General features: G+C 37.8%; 2 protein-coding genes across 2 annotated transcripts in view; one reads left to right on the top strand and one right to left on the bottom strand.

Moving 5' to 3' along the window:
- Positions 1-13,248, bottom strand: LOC105385053. Its single transcript, XM_038116112.2, has 6 exons — positions 13,057-13,248; positions 12,057-12,648; positions 8,266-8,411; positions 3,404-3,547; positions 996-1,109; positions 1-217 (listed from the first exon to the last, which is right to left on the bottom strand). The coding sequence occupies exons 1-6, from the start codon at positions 13,088-13,090 to the stop codon at positions 93-95; spliced, it is 1,155 nt and encodes a 384-aa protein (XP_037972040.2). The 5' UTR covers positions 13,091-13,248; the 3' UTR covers positions 1-92.
- A 4,319-nt stretch (positions 13,249-17,567) lies between these two features.
- LOC105385029 overlaps positions 17,568-20,516 on the top strand; it is a 35,131-nt gene continuing 32,182 nt past the window's right edge. Inside the window, exon 1 of the mRNA XM_048623855.1 lies at positions 17,568-17,881. The gene's annotated coding sequence lies outside the window, so the exon portion shown is untranslated. The remainder of the gene's footprint in view (positions 17,882-20,516) is intronic.

Raw genomic sequence — 20,516 nt, 5'->3', positions numbered from 1 at the left:
TAATTTGTATGATTTTTGGGAAAATTTAATAAATGTATCTTATCTTATCTTATTATCTACCCTATCTGCCATAAAAAAACAGACTTTAGAGGTTACTCTATATCCAGAGATATTCCCTCCTCACTGTCATCTTCATCCAGGTACTCCTGAGCTCGTAGCAATTCTTCTTTCCTCTTGTTCTTATCACAGTGTTCCTCTTTAGGGTACCTCTTTTTACCTGCGGACGGTCGAATGGCGTAGTGGTTAGTGACCCTGACTGCTATGCCGAAGGTCCCGGGTTCGATTCCCGGCTGGGACAGATATTTGTTTAAAGACAGATATTTGTACCCAGGTCTTGGGTGTTGATATTTATATTTAATATGTATCTATCTATGTATTTGTGTAGATATATCAGCTGTCCGATACCCATAACACAGGCTCTGCCTAGCTTGGGGTCGGATGGCTGTGTGTGCGATGGCCCCACATATTATTATTTTCTGAATTATTTCAGCTCGGTTTCTTCTACAGGGTGTTGCAAAAAGGGTATACTAAGCCGAAACCTACATGTGCAGCATGTTATATCTAAGCCCGAAACTGAAATCAGAATTTGAAAATTCGCGAAAAAAAATAGTTTTTGGCTTAGATATAACATGCTGCACGTGTAGGTTTCGGCTTAGTATATCAATTTTGCAACACCCTGTATAAGAACCGGTGATTGATGATGCACACGCCCTGGCCAAGTGAGCATCATTCTCTAACGTTGCCGTTGCCGTTGCCGTTGCCGTTGCCGTTGCCGTTGCCGTTGTCGATGTTTGTCTTTGAGATGGCTGGTCGGTTTGCGGGAACTTGCGAACTATTCTGCATGTATTCAATATGGCTGCTTTTTGTAAGATGGTGTAGGTATGTGCAGGAAAATCTAAAGATTTTAATGATTGGTGTAACTGTTTTGGTATGACTCCTGTTGTTGATAATACTATGGGTACTATAGACGCTGACTTTAAACGCCATATTGTTACCTTTTTCGAAACTCTCTACGTCTTTCAGACAGGCTGTGTCTTCTTCGGTTCTAGCATCCTCGGTGGTCGTTTCGTAGCTAAGGTCGTTTATAGTAGTAGGGACCCTGGTTGAACCTGGAATGTGACAGTGTGTTTGGTACAGCTCAAAATTTACAAAATACTAGCTGTTCCCGCGAGCTTCGCTTCGCTTTAAAAAGTTTTCCCGTGGGAATTCCGGAATAAAAAGTTGCCTATGTTCTTTCTCGGGGTCTAGACCATATGTATACCAAATGGTTCTACCTTTTTGGCTTAAGATTTATTTGCCTAATCTCATATTGCATAGTATCGTTTGGTCAAAATCTCGTTTCGCCGAAAATCGTATGGCATAAACCTCTTTTAGTAAAAAGTTATTTCGCATAATCTTGTTTAGCCTAATAATGTTATAGCCAAATCTTGAATAGCCTAATAATGCTATGGCATATGTTATACAAAGTAATAATATTCGTTTGGCTTTAACTTTGATGGAGCGTCTCCCTACATAGCGAAAACTGGGGCCTTGCCGCTATGTGGGAAACGCTCCGCTCCGCTTTGCTTTTGACAATAATGTGCACCGTGCAATATTAATAGACATAACTATTTAGAAGAACCGATAACCGGTGTTCAGATCCCTTAGCATGAGTTTTCATCGTGAACGTGACGTGAAATTACACGATGAATTTTGTAGGGAAATTTTAGTTCTGCTACCGACCGCCAGGGGCGCTGTTCATATTTTCATACATAATTACTCGATCTACTTCACGTTCACGATGAAAATTCATGCCCCTTAGGCCCGGGTCTCCTATTTATGCCGCAGGTCGCGTCCAGCGGCACGCCGTGGGCTGCGTCACGATGCTCACTACGTCTACGCGCCAAACGTCGGCGTGTGAGGGAGACCGCATCAGTACATTTCTATAGTGAGCATCGTGACGCGGCCTACGGCGTGACGCTGGACTCGACCTGCGGCGTAAATAGGAGACCCAGGCCTTAGTCTGAACTAGGCAAACGTAAGTGTATTACGCCCACCGGCCAGATGGGAGTTCTTGCGAAAGAGTCTGGTTGTGATTGGATGCGGTAATCTATACAGGGTGTTGCAAAAAGGGTATACTAAGCCGAAACCTACATGTTCAGCATGTTATTTATGACGACCGAATGGCGTAGTGGTTAGTGACCCTGACTACTGAGCCGATGGTCCCGGGTTCGATTCCCGGCTGGGGCAGATATTTGTTTAAACACAGATATTTGTTCTCGGGTCTTGGATGTGCCCGTAAAATGGCAATAGGCCCGCCCCCTATTACATTGGGACTAACATACACTCTGGCGAAAAGTGGGTGCAGCAATGCACATCTGCCTACCCCGCAAGGGAGTACATTAGTACAAGGCATGAGTGCGTGTTTTGTGTTTTTTTTTTTTGTTTCAGAATTTCAAAATTCGCGGCACATGTACGTTTCGCCATAGTATACCTTTTTTGCAACACCCTGTAGATCGCATCCATTGACGTGCTGCTATACGCTGATGATGAATATGATGATTCAGTAGGTACCTTATTACTTCTCTACTTTCTGCTCCTGAACCTCCTGCAGGTTGACTGGTAGAGAATGCTCTTAGCATTAAGTCCACCCGATGGTACCTACATCTACTTTTGTAAATTGTGCAATAAAAGTATAAATCCTAACCTAACTTAATATTATAAATGCGAAAGTAACTGTGTCTGTCTGTCTGTCTGTTACTCTTTCACGCCAAAACTACTGTCCAGTCCGGATTTGAATGAAATTTGGTATACATATGGTCTAGACCCTGCGAAAGAACATAGGCTACATTTTATCCCGGAATTCCCACGGGAAAACTTTTTAAGAGGAGAGTATAGCACTTGCTCGTCCATACAAAAAGAGAAAACGTTTTACTACCTCTAAATATTATCCAATCTTCATGATTTTTTTGTATGTTATTGACACAAGGAATAACTAGGTTTATAGCTTTTTCTTTTTTCGAAATTTTTTATAGGTTCAAAGTTATAGGCACCTCAAATAACGTAATTTTTGTGTGTTGAATCAAGCCGTTGGTTGAACAATAACAATGTATTTTTTTTTAAAAAGCGAAACCTATAAACCTAGAATATATTATGCTGAAGCGATTGACACCAAAATCTAAAAGATTGGTTGATATTTAGTTAGTTTAAAACGTTTTCTCCCGAAACTAGAATTTCATTATGAAAAGTACCTATTGTCAGTCGCGTACTGCAGTGCATCTCTATCGCACCCGTTCCCGGGGCATGAGAGCGCAAGTGATAACAAATCTTTTCCTAAATACCTGTTTCGCTAGAATCGCGAAGGTATACTCTCCTCTTAAGGCGAAGCGAAGCTCGCGGGAACAGCTAGTAAATAAATAAATACCTTGAAATCCTTCTATCACACAGGGAGGTCTGTATATTTTGGTATTTTTCATCAGAGTCGAAGTGTCGTTGAGGTTCATATCCCACTTCTTGAATAAATACTTTACAGCTGTCTTCAGGTTTTTCCATGTGTGCTTGCCGTTCTCTGAAATATTGTTGGGTCAATGGTGTTTAAAATTGTATTTAAATCAAATTTTAAATACATTTTGTACTGACAGACGTTTGACAGGCTACTAAATACGTTTAGCGTTTGGTGAAATTGCACCTCAGAGAAAAAATAAATAATCATTTAGTTTAGTTCTGCAGGTCTAGTAGTTACAGGTTTGTTAGATTGTCGGAAACTATAAAAGTTTACGTTTTCTCCCATACAAGTGGCGCCTCTAGCGGAAACTATCATGCAAGTTTTGACAGATAATGTATGCAGAAGACAGAAGAAAACGTAAACTTTTATAGTTTTCAATAATTGCAAAACCTGTATAGACTAGACTAGACGGACTGCATTTACACGTTACACGACCGTCATAAAGTTGGTAAGAAAAGAAATAGTAAGTAAGTAGGTAAGATGTAGTGACCAAAAGTAATTGAAAAGTGCATTCCCTTTAGATGGCTTGGTCACATTAAAAGGATGGATGAAAGAAGACTGACGAAAGAGATTTATTGTGCGGAGAGGAATGGTTGTGTCGGTAGAGGACGTCCTAGGCGAAAGTATGTCGACCAGATAGGCGACATACTCAAGAAGAGCCAAATAAGGAGTTTCTGAAACCGACGTGCGTGTATGAAGAGACTAATGGAAGCGAAAGAAGTATGTCAGGATCGTGGTACGTGGAGATCCATAGTCTCTGCCTACCCCTCAGGGAGACAGGCGTGAGTATATTTATGTATGTATGTAAGTGGGTACTAGGGCATGCAATACCGCAATACCGGTATCCGTAATACCGGGATCCCGGACAAAATTCCCGCTTTTTTCAATACCGGTATTGAAAGTTAATACCGGTATTGAAGTAATACCGGACTCTGACTTTTTTAGGCTATAAATAAAGCGATTAAGATTTAGTTAGCCTTGTGTTCCTATATACTGTGAAAGCGCACTTGTTCCCAACCGTTTAATGTAGTTTTTGGCTGCTAGAAATCTACTGTTGACCATGCGTAAACCGGCACCGGATGTAAAAAAATAATTTATTCTAAAATTTAAACTCTAAAACTTAATTCTCGTAAAAATCTACAACAAAATACAGAATATGATTGCATTTTCTTGTTTTATTTTGATGTATACGACCTTTAAACACAGTATATGCCATTTATTACAAGGAAGTCTAATACCGGTATTAATACCGGGATCCCGGTATTGAGTTTTAATACCGGAACTCAATACCGGTATTGAAAATTGTTCCGGTATTGCATGCCCTAGTGGGTACATGGATAGAAAGAAAAATCGGCCCAATTTCAAATCTCACTCAGAGTAAGTCAGTCAATCACTTCGCACCTACGCACGCACACATTCTCATGTCGCCGCCATTATGGTGCCTCAGTGTTTTAAGTAAGCGAGATTCCTTCCGCCTTTTTTCTACTTCGATGCTACTTACTGGTGGCCTAGGTTTTCGTAAAGCTAGTGACTCTCCATGGCTATATATTGTGAGCTGCTGGACCGTTGTGTATGTAGGTGAGGTACATACCGATATTAGCTATAGCTAGAACAAAACAATACGTGAGTAATTATTATACAATTAGAATACTCTTTAGGTATTTTGCACCATTACAAAAATACAACTTATCATCATCATCATCATCTCAGCCATAGGACGTCCACTGCTGAACATAGGCCTCCCCCAATGATTTCCACCTTGTCCGATCGGAGGCGGCCCGCATCCAGTGCTTCCTCGCGGACTTGACTATATCGCACCTTTAGTACAATAATGACCTAACTCAAAAAACCGACTTTATGGGGAAACTAAAATGGATGTGTGATTTTTCACTTTTTTGCATCTGGTGTCTAACTTTTATATTTCATGTTTATGGAATTTGGTAGATAGACAGCCATTTTGTTGAGCTGTGAGTTTTAGGTCGGCCCAGCTCAAAAAGTCAAAATCCCAAAATGTTGAGTTAGGTCACTATTGTACTAAAGGTGCGATATCGTCCGTCCATCTCGCGGGGGGCCCGCCCAACGCTGAGCTTGCCAGTACGTACTTATACTTAAAAATAAAATTGTACAAAAAGGCGGCCTTCCTGCTTAAAGCAATCTCTACCAGAAAACCTTTGGATGGAAGAGACAATTTTTACATACCTATGTAATTTAATGGGAGTTTAGGGGAGGGGCAAGGTATACTACTTACACGGGAACACCCAAATATTCCGAAAAACTTTTTTCCGAATTTGATAACCCCGAATATGTAATTTACGAAAAATTGCAATACCGATTTTTTTAAATACCGAATTATAATATTCACGAAAATTATAATTTCGAATATTATAATCACGAATATTGTTATTACGATTGTTAAATATACGAATGTTAAAAAATACGATTACTTTAATATACGAAAAATAAAATACCGATTTATTATAATCACGAAAAAGTCAAATCCCGATCGGAAATATGATAATTCGTGATTTTGACAAAAAAACATAAACTTCTTTAAACATTAGAACCAAAACCAAAAGATAGGTGCGACGACGAGCAAAGCGAGGAGGAGCGTGTTAGGTGCACATAGATATCGAAAAACAAAGCGGAGCGCAGCGAAGCGGAGCGGAGCGTTTCAAATATAGAGCAAAACAATTGCTAGGATTTTTATGGTGTTTAAACTTAAAAACCTTAGGACCTAAACCTAAAGATAGATGCGACGACGAGCAAAGCGAGGAGGAGCGTGTTAGGTGCACATAGATATCGAAAAACAAAGCGGAGCGTTTCAAATTTAGAGCAAAACAATTGCTAGGATTTTTATGGTGTTTAAACTTAAAAACCTTAGGACCTAAACCTAAAGATAGGTGCGACGACGAGCAAAGCGAGGAGGAGCGTGTTAGGTGCACATAGATATCGAAAAACAAAGCGGAGCGCAGCGAAGCGGAGCGGAGCGTTTCAAATTTAGAGCAAAACAATTGCTAGGATTTTTAAGGTGTTTAAACTTAAAAACCTTAGGACCTAAACCTAAAGATAGGTGCGACGACGAGCAAAGCGAGGAGGAGCGTGTTAGGTGCACATAGATATCGAAAAACAAAGCGGAGCGCAGCGAAGCGGAGCGGAGCGTTTCACATAACATAGCTTAAAAAATATTGTTTTTATACGCATTATGCTGCATTATTCATATAACCATTTCTTGTTAACTAAGAAACATTCGGGAATTTGTATTTTCGGAATATTAAAACTTCGGGATTCGTAATTTTAACAATTCGATATAATAAAAAATCGTACTTTTCAAACATCGTAATAATAATATTCGGAAAATTGACTTTCGTCATTTTAATAAATGTGTTGTTTGAAATTTCGTTTATAAACTATTCGTGATTTTCGTTATTCGGAAACTTAAAATTCGGGATTGTGAATTATTCGGAACTATGAAATTCGAAATTTTAAAAATCGTTATTTTCATATTCGTAAAAAAGTAATTCGGAATTATGTAGTGTACCCTACTTACACACCTACTATAGGCATACCATACTATAGAGTATAGACAATAGTCAATAGTAAGTTCAATAGCTAAAGCCTCTCCTATCCTATCCTTTAACTTTTTTATGAATAAGGGGGTAAGTAAATAAATATACGGTGATGGAAAACATCGTGAGGAAACCTGCACATCTAGATTCTAGATGTGTAATCCTAAGTGCATTGTACTTATTCTAAAACGGCGATATGGTTCGCAACCTATCACGTGAGTACAAATGTGCTGCGAAAAGTGGGTGGCTTGATTTTGAGCCACCTCTGACTACCCCTTCGGGGATTACAGTCGTGAGTGCATATGTATATGTATATGTATGTATGTCATCACGACCCATTGCGTCCCCACTGCTGGGGCACGGGTCTCCTTTCAATGAAGGAAGGGTTTAGGCCTAGTCCACCACGCTGGCCTAGTGCGGGTTGGTGGACCCCAACACAAGCAAGCTTGTGCTGAGAGAGTTGTCGGGTATGTGGGCAACCCGACTGTCAGATGTTTTCAAACCGCCCGAAGGCCTCTGACTAGGCTTAACGACTGCTGCCGAAGCAGCAACCGGGACCCACGGCTTAACGTGCCGTCCGAAGCACGGAAGCGTCCAGAAAAGCACCACTTGAAATTGGTCACCCATCCAATGGCTGACCGTGTCAGTTGTTGCTTAACCTCAGCGATCAGTTACGATGCGATGTATGTAGTTCAGTTGCGATGTATGTATGTAAATAAATATAATAAGTAAGTACTACTAATTACTTACATATGTTTACTTATACTATACCTACCTACCGGTAGTGTTATGATTGGCTGAATTCAAGTGAGAAACTAGTAATTGGTGTAAACTTCAACACTTTTCTACTTACCTACTACTTAAGGTTGCCTGTAAGAGATCGCTCTTAGCGATAAGGCCGCCTACTGTTCATTGTTTCTAGTTTATATCAAACACAAACATACAAAATGTTTTAATTTGTGGTGTTCAATAAAGATATATTCTACTAGCTGTTCCCGCGAGCTTCGCTTCGCCTTAAAAAGTTTTCCCGTGGGAATTCCGGGATAAAAAGTAGCCTATGTTCTTTCTCAGGGTCTAGACCATATGTATACCAAATATCATCCAAATCCGTTCAGTAGTTTTGGCGTGAAAGAGTAACAGACAGACAGACAGACAGACACAGTTACTTTCGCATTTATAATATTAGTTAGGATTAGGATAGTTAGGATTACTTACTTGTAATCAGCTTCGACAGCAATAACGATATAGACTTGAAGTCCCACAGGAACAGCTTCAGATTGACCTTGCTGATCTGGATCAGAACGGCGGCTCGCTCGTCTTTTGTCTCAGCTTCTACGGACAGCGTCAGTAGTAACATAATCCTGTAATTTTAAACAAACCAGAGGCCGTGGGTTCAAATCCTGGCCTGTGTCATGAATTCTTTCAATTGTGTTTTCAATTAAGGAGTTTCAGTACAATAATACCACATGCTCTTACGGTGATGGAATACATCGTGAGGAAACCTGCACGTCTAGATTCTTGATCTAGATTCTAGTTGTGTATTCTAAGTGCATTGTACTTATTCCAAAACGGCGATATGGTTCGCAACCTATCACGTGAGTACAAATGTGCTGCGAAAAGTGGGTGGCTCGCTTGTGAGCCACCTCTGACTAGTCGTGACTACCCCTTTCGGGGATTACAGTCGTGAGTGCATATATTATATACTCGTACTATACTGATGTCTATTCTGAGAGCGAAAATTCTAATTTCAATGCTGTCAAAACTTTAAATTCTTTGTTTAAAATTCGACTCTATGACTGTTCATTGAAATCATTTATACTATTTTTTTGTTTGACAGCGTTAAAATTAGAATTTCTGCCTTTAGAATCGACATCACTGTGTAGGTAAAATTTGTTTTTGTATCTCAGATTCTGAACGGTTCATCAACAGTCGAATGTCTCGCGATTAAGTGACGTATCGTTCTATTGGCGGGACAATCGCCTATTATAAGTTTAGGGTTTCTGTATCTGTGTGTGTGTGTGTGTGTGTGTGTATGTGTGTATCATTCTTACTAGCGTAGCTCCCGAACGGCTGAACCGATTTTCGTTTATTTTTTTCGGATCATAGATAATTAAAATTAAAATTAAATTCATTTATTTCAGATAACTTGATCCATATTCAGTACATGTAATAAAATTAACATTAAAAGCAATACACCAGTACGCACAAAAATTAACATACAATTTATCATAAATCAAATCAATACATAAATTCAGGATTAAATACAATATACAAATAAGAATAATAATTATGTTACTCCGAGTGTTCTTAGCCATATTTTATGAAAATCGGCTTAGCCGTGCAAAAGTTATGCGACTTTCAGTGTTTAATATCTGGGGGTCTCAACGTTGTTGGTTGGGTCATTACACATTTAATTTAAGTAGGTAGGTACTAGGGCATGCAATACAGGTAATATTTTCAATACCGGTATTAGAACTCAATACCGGGATCCCGGTATTGAGTTAATTTGTGGTGTTCCCGGTATTAATACCGGTATTAGGTGTTTTTTTTCGAACCCGACAAACTTTAAGGGTGTATTCAACGAGTGATTTCATCGAGAAAACACCCCCATATGTGGGGTCAAATCTCAATATTCTAGAAATGGCGGCCATTTTAAAGTTTTAGATCCTTAGTTTTCTTAAAAATTCATATCTCGAGATTCAAACGGCTTACGGATATGAAATAAAATGTTTTATCCGCAAAAAGTCATCTCTATCGAATAAAAATATGCAAAACTGCTAAAAAGTTACAAGCATATATATATTTATATATTTTATTTATTATTTATATTTATTTATATATATTATTTATAATGCGAAAGTAACTGTGTCTGTCTGTCTGTCTGTCTGTCTGTCTGTCTGTCTGTCTGTCTGGCTGTTACTCTTTCACGCCAAAACTAGGTATAGACCCTGGGAAAGAACATAGGCTACTTTTTATCCCGGAATGCCCACGGGAAAACTTTTTAAGGCGAAGCGAAGCTCGCGGGAACAGCTAGTGGCATATATTTTGTTTAAAGTTCGCATAGGGCAAAATACAATAAGAAAAAGCAACCAAATTCTGTATTATGTAATATTTTTTACGAGAATTGAGTATTACAGTTAAAATTTTAGAAAAGGCCAAAAACCCCATGTAACGGTTGAAAACAAGTGCACTTTCATAGTTTAAAGGAGCACAAGGGTAACTATATCTTAACACGTTCACGGACAATTGATGACTGGAAAATATTTTGATATGACACCTAAAAATCCCATATATTTTATCGTTCCGCCTTGAAACGTATTGCCATATTGCAATATATTATATGTACGTAATATGACAGTTACGGCCATAGACGGTATCGTCAACAAGCGGTTCGCCACATCATGCAAAAAAAACAAGGTGTATAGTGACATCTACGGCTACAGGCGTTACCGCCAGTTGTTCTCTAGGTCCGAATCCTCTTCAAAATTCTGCATGCCATTTACAAAAAATAAAGCTGATGTACTAAGAGTATACAAAGGGATACATCGACAAAACTCTCATTATTCTCGTTTCTGATATATCAGTTATATACTCACTTTTCTATGTTATATTTAAGTAATTATACTATTTAAATCGAATAGTTAGGTATCCTATATGCAAATCAGTATAATGTTTGTGGATTCATCATTTATTTACCTCGTAGTTTGCCACAAAATTACTAGCTCACCACTCGTTCCACACAATATTTCCGCGACGCGCGCGCCGTGACACTAAAATTCTGGAAGGTTATTTGTATTTGTAACGGTTACGGCTACAGGCGGTATGTCACTATAAAGTTCACTTATGTGTGTGCAAAAGAACCCCCCACAACTTCTTTGTTATGACACCTAGAAACAAATGAATTAGCACAATACGACATCTAACCATGTTAAGACTATGGAATAGGTATGGGCGTTATTTCACGTCACTATTTACAATAACTGGCTACGGGACATGTAACCGAATAACCAATTTCTAGATATACGACAAACTAGTTATTTTTGTAACCTAGTGATTTTTGTAACCTAGTGTTTTTTGTAAACTAGCTTTATTTCATGTCATTATTTACAATACGACAACCTAGTGACTTTTGTAATCTAGTGATTATTGTAAAAACGACAAAACATTTGTAGACTGAATAAAAAAGTGACAGGAAATAGTTAAGTTGGAAGCGTTATTTTGTGTTTATTACACAAATTTAACTGACAGAATTTTATTTTTCACAAAAATATACCTCTGCCCTCATACAAAGACATACTTAAAACAACTCCCCAAAACACCTTACGATTGCCGAGATATTTACAGATTGAAATTTCCCCAAAATTATACCTCTGCCCTCATACAAAAACATACCTAAAAAAACTCCCCCTAAATAACTCCCCAAAACACCTTACGATTGCCGAGATATTTACAGATTTAAATTTCGATTTATCCACCCCATTATTTTGTATGTACCTAACTGCATAGTTACAAAACTACTTTGACGAACACCAGGAATAAGTAACGTAGTAAATGCAATATTTTCGTGTCATTATAGTAATACTTCGGTAAAATAACTTGTATCTAAAATCACCGGTTGAAGAAATAGGTAGTTACAAAAATAGCTAGTTACTAAACTAGTGACGGCTTAGACGTCACCGGTTACGTTACGTTTCGTGAAAATCACATAACGACCCACACCTACTATGGAAATGAAACGGCTGTTAACGGATCGTCCGTTTCAACCAATATAACTTGGATGGCCACAGGCGCGTAGTCATATTGCAAGCACATTCAATTACGGCTCTCGACGGATTGTCCGTGAACGTGTTAATCCCTTGATTTACCTATAGCCTAAAAAATGTCCGATTTCGGTATTACTTCAATACCGGTATTGAAAAAAGCATGGATTTTGTCCGGGTTCCCGGTATTACGCAATGCTGGTATTGCGGTATTGCATGCCCTAGCCCTAGTAGGTACAAACTTACCTTTTAAAAACATAATTATCCTGGTCCGTTTTATACGTATGTTCAGCAGTGTCATTCTTTTGTCCAATCAGAAACGGCGTAATTTGTCCATGACACAACACCCATTTATTCTCCTTGCACTTAAATTCATTTAAATGCCTATAATAGTTGTGCATTATAGACCTACGCCCTCCTATTTTACGAACATTCAATTCATTGGTTGTGTTTGCAATAATAGGAAATATTTTGTCATTAACATTGTCTATGGTCGATGTTATATTAAATTCTCTATATTTTAAAGTGTCAAGATTGTTCACGCCAGGTGTAGTGTTCGGCTCTTTGCTGTCAAAAGCTGCTTGTTGTTGCTTGATTTTGCGCATGTGATCTTGATACTTTTCCATAGCTTTTTTTCTATATCGTTTTATAGCTTTGATTTTGAGCTTTTTCGGTGGTTGCTTGAGTATGGGGGTAATTTTGTCTTCGTTCCGGGTTGGTGGCGGGTGTCGGTAGTCGTGTAATTTTGCCAGTTTCTCTTTTATTTGCTGTTTTAATTGTTCTACTTTTATTAGCACATCTTGCGGAGGTGAGCTTGAGGTTAACTTGAGAGTAGATACTGAGGACAAATAAATAGCTTAGGCATCTACAGTTGCTTAACTTGCCTTTTAACTTATTACAGAACCATGTTACATTTTATCTAATCCTAATCCTAACTAATATTATAAATGCGAAAGTAACTGTGTCTGTCTGTCTGTCTGTCTGTCTGTCTGTCTGTTACTCTTTCACGCCAAAACTACTGGACGGATTTGAATGAAATTTGGTATACATACGGTCTAGACCCTGGGAAAGAACATAAGCTACTTTTTATCCCGGAATTCCCACGGGAAAACTTTTTAGGCGAAGCGAAGCGCGCGGAAACAGCTATGTTAAATAAAATGCACACTTTTACATCTCTTTTTTGACAGTTGTTAATAGGTACTTTAAGTATTTTATTTTATCTTATAGGCATATATTGGGTACTTACACACAAGAATAAGGCCAATGATACACAGTCTCATTTTCGTCTTACGACGACGCCTGATCAATATGTAGTTGCAAGAACATAAACAAAACTATTGCTAATCTAGAAATATTTTAATCAAATATTGCGATGTCAATAAAATTTAATTAAAACGACTGGAGCATGTGTTAATACATAACAATCACGCCCTGTAGTACCTATTATACATACTTCATTAATTAAAAAAGTTAATCTTAACTTAAGATACACATCCTAATCCTAACTTTATATTATAAATGCGAAAGTAACTGTGTCTGTCTGTCTGTCTGTTACTCTTTCACGCCAAAACTACTGAACGGATTTGAATGAAATTTGGTATACATACGGTATAGACCCTGGGAAAGAACATAGGCTACTTTTTATCCCGGAATTCCCACGGGAAAACTTTTTAAGGCGAAGCGAAGCGCGCGGGCACAGCTAGTAATATATATATATATATATATATATATATATATATATATATATACGTAGATTTATTCGTTTCATTGCAAAAGTACTAACTAAATCAACTCACTTCGAAGGTCGTTGTCGTTAATCTAAGATTCCATGCTATGCCACTCTTTATACACTAGTTAATTTCTGGCGGCATTTGTTTCTATTCACGCAATTTTTCGAGGTGTTTTTAAATGTTTAGATGAAAATATGCATAGAATGAAACGTAACACATGCTAAATAAGTTTAGCTAAATTTCGACTTCCAATGAGCCGTGCAAGACAATACAAATTGTGTTTAGTATAAATACGTTTATTGAGATAAATGCGTTTAGCTAACTAAAATTAAAATATCTTTAAATAGGAAGTCACGCAAGCCGCCCTAAGGTATGTAATACCTACAAGCAGCGAAGTAGAAAAAAAGGCGGAAGGAATCTCGCTAACTAAACAAACACTGAGGCACAACAATGGTGGCGAGTTGGCGACATAGAAAGCCGAAAGGGTGCCATTTTTAAAAACTATTATTACATAGTTACGATTATTGAAAATTACCACTTATTGAAATACCTACCTAATAGTTTATCGACTAGCTATCGAGTACCTACCTACCATCGACCGCTACCATGGAATTAATAGGTAGGTACCTACCTACTTAACTTTTATTACTTCCACTAGCTGTTGCCCGCGAGCTTCGCTTCGCCTTAAAATGATTTTGCCGTGGACGACTCCCGAACTACCTACCCAATAACATGCCATGGTGGTATTAAATTAGATGAAAGTTGACAAATAAGTACGAAGATACTTGACTAAAAATGATTTTCATGACTTCATTGAGCAAAGACTTGTATAGCAATGGCAGAATAGTAATTTATAAATGTTTAATTTCAAGCATCTAACTTATGCAGTTTTGGTTTTTTCATACTACTTATTTTTTTTCACTTTAACTCCCATTTTTCAAAACAAAACCATAACTTTACTAAGGTGTGCAGACATGTTAGATTGAAAACATCTAGGTATCTTGCAATATCCTATTGTAACTAAGTTTTACGGCTGTTTTAACAGCATGCAGATTTCATCACGCACGTGGGATAGCACGCCATTTTCCCGCATCTCGTGTGCATATTCCACGCGTTACAATGAATACTTGTATGAACGCGTGCGGGGAAATCCCGCGTGCGTGATCAAATCCGCATGCTGTTAAAAACAGCCTAAGTTAATGCCGAATTTCAACCGCTAACTCTGGTTTTTTGGGGGAAAATACGGTACCTAAGCTACGTCCCTTCCAAATTTCAAGTGCCTACGCTACGTTTAGCCTGTGCGTTGATATCGTGTGCGTGTCAGTCATGGGAATTCCGTATAGAAAATCTCTGCACATTTTTCCTAAAACACCTAGTACGTAATAAGTTTCATGGTTTTATCTTCAAAAATGACGCATAAGAACCAAATGACAATGAATGAAACCTCGTTTTGAAAAGTACAGTCGTATATTGGGTTGTTTTCGAGGACCTTAAAAACTTACTGCAAATACATACAAACTATAAGTACATCAGCTAAAATCAAACCATATCGCGATCTATACGAATACCCGACAACGCCATCTAGGAGCGGACATAGCTACTATATAAATTAAACTTCTAAAACTCAACACCCATAAAACTTTCAACCCCTATATTACACCCCCACACTGAGATTTTTTTTTAAATGCTAATTATTATTTTTTGTGATTATGTAGTGTCTTAATACAGATATAATGTTTTTATCTCAAAAATGACAAAAAGTATTCGCATACAACTTTTAACCCCCCCCTTTTAACCCCTTACAACCTCCGTTTCGCAATAAAAAGTAGCCTATGTTCTTTCTCAAGGTCTACTAGACCATAGTTATATATATGTATACCAAATTTCATTCAAATCCGTTCAGTAGTTTTGGAGTGAAAGAGTAACAGACAGACAGACAGACAGACAGTTCCGGATATAACCAACAGATGGCACTAAAAGCGCAATACAGAGAGCTTGTATAGAACCAAGGCCAATTAATATGAAATTCTACATCGCGATATTAAAGTTTTTTAGTTGTCTGAAATAAATACAAAACCTAATATGATAAATTAAATCAATTCTATAGTAGGAGAGTCAGACAGTGACTTTCGCATTTATAATATTAGTTAGGATGACCGCTACCTATACCAAAAAACCTCAGAATAATGACAGCCGTAGTGCATGTGCTTGATCAACGCACAGATTAAAATGAAATCGACAGATGACATTGACATTTTGCTCTGTGAAATGAAGCTTTTAGTGATGGGCCAGCCTGAATAATTATCGATTATATTATTTGTATCGAATTTTCATTTCATTTTTTTTTATTGCCTTAAATCACATGTTCAAAATATAGATTTACATTATATATAATTTTATAAAAAAGTTTCAATGCAATTTTACCCAATGGGTGTAGCAAAATGTATATAGTTAGTAAAATGTCATGCAAAATATTAAATTATTAAAATTATGTTAGTTATTATATTTTATTAATAGAATAAGAACTTAATGAATTAGTTTTTAACATTTCAAAATTTAATTTCAATTCATGTTAAGCAGCAGGCTTGAAATCATAAAATTCATTGAGGCTATATGGACACATAACATTGAGGAACTCTTTTAATTTAGTAAAGAACTTAGTACCCGTCAGTCTTAATTTCATCTGGAAGACTGTTGAATACTTTGATAGCTGCCATCTTCGTTGTGCGTGAGTATGTGACTGTCCTACTAGCAGGAACCTCCAGATCATACTTAAATTTCTCATTTAGACGGTTACTGGCACCCAGAGTCCTAAGGCGAAATTTATTTGGATAGCGTTTGACCAATTTGCAGAGTTCAATGACGTATAAGGCTGTTAATAATAAGATTTATATTATTTTTCACTGAATTAAAATTTTTGATCTTAGTTGGGTTACGGTTAAACTCGAATTTGTACACAGGCAAATTCAAACGTAATACAACAAAATTATAAGTAGGTACATTCTATGTATAGTAGGTAATTATTAATTAAGCATATAGTTATTATAATGAATTAATATTACATTTCCTTTTTGGTCTGCCTCTGCGCCGGCGGCCGTTGTTAGGTATCCATTGGGTGGCCTTTTTTGCCCACCTCTCCGGCTGTCCCCAGTCCCACTTCAGTTTAGCAGTCTTGGCACCCACGTCAGCTATTTGAGTTTTGGAGCGCAGGTCAGTGTTGCGTATGGCGGGACGACCTGGACAATTTTAGCACGGAATGGTGTGAGCAGGCCCAAGAAAGGGATAAGTGGAAAGTTCAGGGAGAGACCTTTGCCCAGCAGTGGGACACTAGAGGTTCAGGAAAAAAATATTACATTTAACATTGATGAGCCAACATCTTTCTATATTTTATATTACTAAGCCTTAAACAGTTGTTCCACCGCCGCCGCGCCGAAATTGAATGAGTAGGTACCTATGTAGCGGATATAGCGAGAATTAGAAACAAGTCAGCGGGCAGCGGAAATCCAAATAATATTATCGCTGAGCGAGTATCGTGAGATTAAAATATATCCAACATCCTTTTTTTTCATGACGAATTTTTGATGCTCACTCCATTCAAATTCAAAGGGATACACATTCGTTAACTGTCGTTTTAAAACTGTTTCTACGGTGATTATATTTTTTGTAACCGTGGGATATTGTAATTTTCTTTTGTATTATTTTAATTCTCAGCGTTTTTTGTTTATGTTCACCTACTTAGTTTAATAATTTAGTTAGTTAGTAGTGCATATTTAATGTTATCTAGTTATAAGTTTTGTGTTAAATATTATTTAGATTCTCGTGAATGAACTTTTTCTTTGTCGATTTTAACCGTCACCTCGTATACCCAATCAATGCGATAATTTTTATTTTAAATCCTATACAAATGTGACGATAACATAAAATTTATTAGAAAAATCGATTTAGTAATGCATAATCAAAATGTTTTGACATCATAATCGATTACTTCTTAAGTCAGTGGGATTGTGCACATCACTACTGTACAGCGCAAGTTTTTTTTAGTTTACTTTACAAAAGCGAGCGTGGTGGTGATAAATTGTTTGACCGTATTTAAATTCGCTTCGCAATTTGTATTTATAAAATTAAAGTGTCTCGTGAATCAATTGTTAAAACCACATGACCCATATTGTGGCATATTTGTGAAAACTAAAGTGCTAAGTGCTACTTTTGTGACTAAAACAGAAGTGAAAAATAAGTTGTTTTTTAATTGGGCATGCAGTGATAGCGTGTCAGTTTTTAGCAAGGATTTTGCAAGATCCCCCTCTCGCTCTTAGTCGACCTCAATACACACATTTACACCAGGTTTGTAAGCACTTGTTATTAAACTTACATTATTTTTATTTTTTTAAGGCGATGACGCCATCGCATATTTACACCTTATCAATAACAAAGTATACCTAGGCTCCAATCTACGTATTGGTGGCAATTTAGGGCCTATATCGGTCTGACGGGGTGTTGTTAGCTCTGCTCATATTATTATAATAATTATTATTAAGCTTATATGTATTGTATACCAACTAGTTTTAAGTCTTTTTTTGAAAAGATGGCTCAGGAGTTTCTTGCCTCCGTTCTTCTCCTTAGACAGAAAGAGCCCCCCCTTATCCGAACGGAGAGTAATTGTAAAAAATTGACGTTCATCAGAAAATTTTATATTTGTACGAAAATTTTGACTTTGTATTGTGAACAAACATAATCAGACATGATTGTCCTGTAATCCAGATAATACTATAATTTAGCCGCCTAGATGCATGCATGTTCATGTCATAATACTACTATTGGTACTGTACACCAGGTATGCTATTCAAGCCTTCAGAAACCTGTTGCATACCATACATCACCAAAAAGAGTGCAAGCAAAATGCAATTTTAAAGCTTAACCTTATACGTTCTGCTGGCCAATTTGTACTAAAGACCATAGATTTTATATTCCTTATTTCCTGGGATAAGACTAGTTATAATAACGACAGACTTACCTAAAAATATTATTGCCTTGAATTAGGTCAAAAATATGTACGCATTGGACCCATTTCTGTTATATGTAAAGCTATGTATTATGTACAATGCGTGTTGATGTTTGGTTTAATATTATTATTATTATCAGTTATACCAGCACAGTAATGATATTGACAAACAATGTTGACTTTCAATAACCTTTGTAGCTTATCTAGAATTGATATCAGGTGTTGGGCGTCTCGGTGACTCTTCTTCTTCCTTGCCTTATCCTTATTTAGGGTCGGCTTTGTTCGTCATGTCACACCATTTTACCCAATCCTCTGTCATATCCTCACTCACTCCACACTCTCATATTTATCGTTATTATGGGCGTCTCTGTGACTGTTGAGATGTAAATGCACAGTTCTTGGTGTTATCTCACTTCTTTGTCTCTGCTGGGGAAAAGGGCCGAAGTGATGCCACCACTCTTTACAATCTCAGCCAGCTCAGAGACATCCACCCAAGATATCCCCGCCTGGCCCTTTTTCTTCTTGACAGAGAGCTGGCATGTCTCTCTACTGTTATATTATGTGTTGGATAGGCATGTAGTTGGTCGTGTGTATAGCAATATCCAGTTTTGTTGGTTATCCTCCTGTTGGGTCATCAGTGTGATCTTGTATACTATATAACAATCACAAATATTGTTGACTCTAATTGATAGGTACAGGTTATATTGTTGGTAAATGGCCATAGGAAGATGCATAGAATATTTGCACAATGCTTAAGACACCCAGGTTTAGATCTCTACATAATATGTATAGCTGATTCCATAGCCATTTTCCTTGTCATTATGGATACCATTTCAACCTTGGAGTGCCTTGGCTTGCATTCATATCTTATCAATTATCATAATATTGTATATACATTGGTACAACTATAAAATCTAGAGGTGTATTCATACTAGATTAATAGATTCCTTGGTAATGAATGATAAGGAATTTCTTGTTTGCATGTCATGTACTTACATTATTTTGCACAGTCATATCAATCGGCCAATAATATTGTGTCAAGCAAATTTTTTATTAGTAATTTAGATAAAATGTTGTAATTAATGTAAAAAAATTACCACGGGACCGAAACAATACTATCAATAGCTGTTATTTATTTATTTAAAATTTAATTAACTACAGCCACTGGGTGATAAATGATAAATACCTAAGTAACAGACATTAATATGAGACGGTTTTGCCGACGTTATAGAAAATACATACTTTAAATTAAATAGTAGGTAATTAACAGGCGATTCTCACACTTGAAGGGCTAGCACGGGGCGCAATTAAGACGTGACAAGAGTTTTGCATCGCGCTCACTCACATCGCGCAGCCTCAAGAGCGAGCGTGACGGAGAACTTTTGTCACGTCCTATTTGCGCCCTGTGCTAGCCCTTCTGGTCGTATTGAACGCAAGTACATGCGTTTTCTGTGTGTTGGACTGTGCGTGTTTTCTATACTAACTAATATATAGGTAACTTACAACCAACGTTAGGACAAGCATTCACGTATTATGTCATGCAGCGTGATGCGGGCAGTGTGAGAACCGAGGGCTCCTGCACACGATGCCGCCGCCGCGCCGTCGCCGCGCCACCGCCGCGCATTTACACTGTAGATACGAGTCTTCTAAGCCCGCCACCGCGCCGCCGCCGCGCCGCCACCGCGCGCGTTGCCCTCCCTTCATGGATGGATGTAATGGAATGAATGCAACGACAGGGAGATAGGGGAACGCGCGCGGTGGCGAGCTTCGCGCGACTCGTATCTACAGTGTGAATGCGCGGCGGCGGCGCGGCGGCGGCATCGTGTGTATCGGACCAAACGGGTTTCCATAAATGTATGGTGAAACGGCGTCGTCGGCTATGCCGATGAGGTAGACGCACTTGTGTGAGTTTCTATACAAAGAATACTGATGCGATGCGTACGATTGCGAAAGGTGGATGCTTAGCTTTAGTGCGCA

Source organism: Plutella xylostella, chromosome 11, assembly GCF_932276165.1.
Source record: "Plutella xylostella chromosome 11, ilPluXylo3.1, whole genome shotgun sequence".
Taxonomy (NCBI): domain Eukaryota; kingdom Metazoa; phylum Arthropoda; class Insecta; order Lepidoptera; family Plutellidae; genus Plutella; species Plutella xylostella.
The sequence above is the reverse complement of the archived record's forward strand: the minus strand, read 5'-3'. Positions and strand labels throughout refer to the sequence as shown.

What these genes read in the sequence shown, in the direction of transcription:
- LOC105385053 (XM_038116112.2), bottom strand. Translation starts at nt 13,090, where the DNA reads ATGAGACTGTGTATCATTGGCCTTATTCTTGTGT. An exon ending in CATTGGCCTTATTCTTGTGT is followed by an intron (nt 12,649 to 13,056) that starts GTAAGTACCCAA and finishes ATTTGTCCTCAG; the next exon opens with TATCTACTCTCAAGTTAACC. An exon ending in CGTAGAGAGTTTCGAAAAAG is followed by an intron (nt 218 to 995) that starts GTAACAATATGG and finishes GACCGTCCGCAG; the next exon opens with GTAAAAAGAGGTACCCTAAA.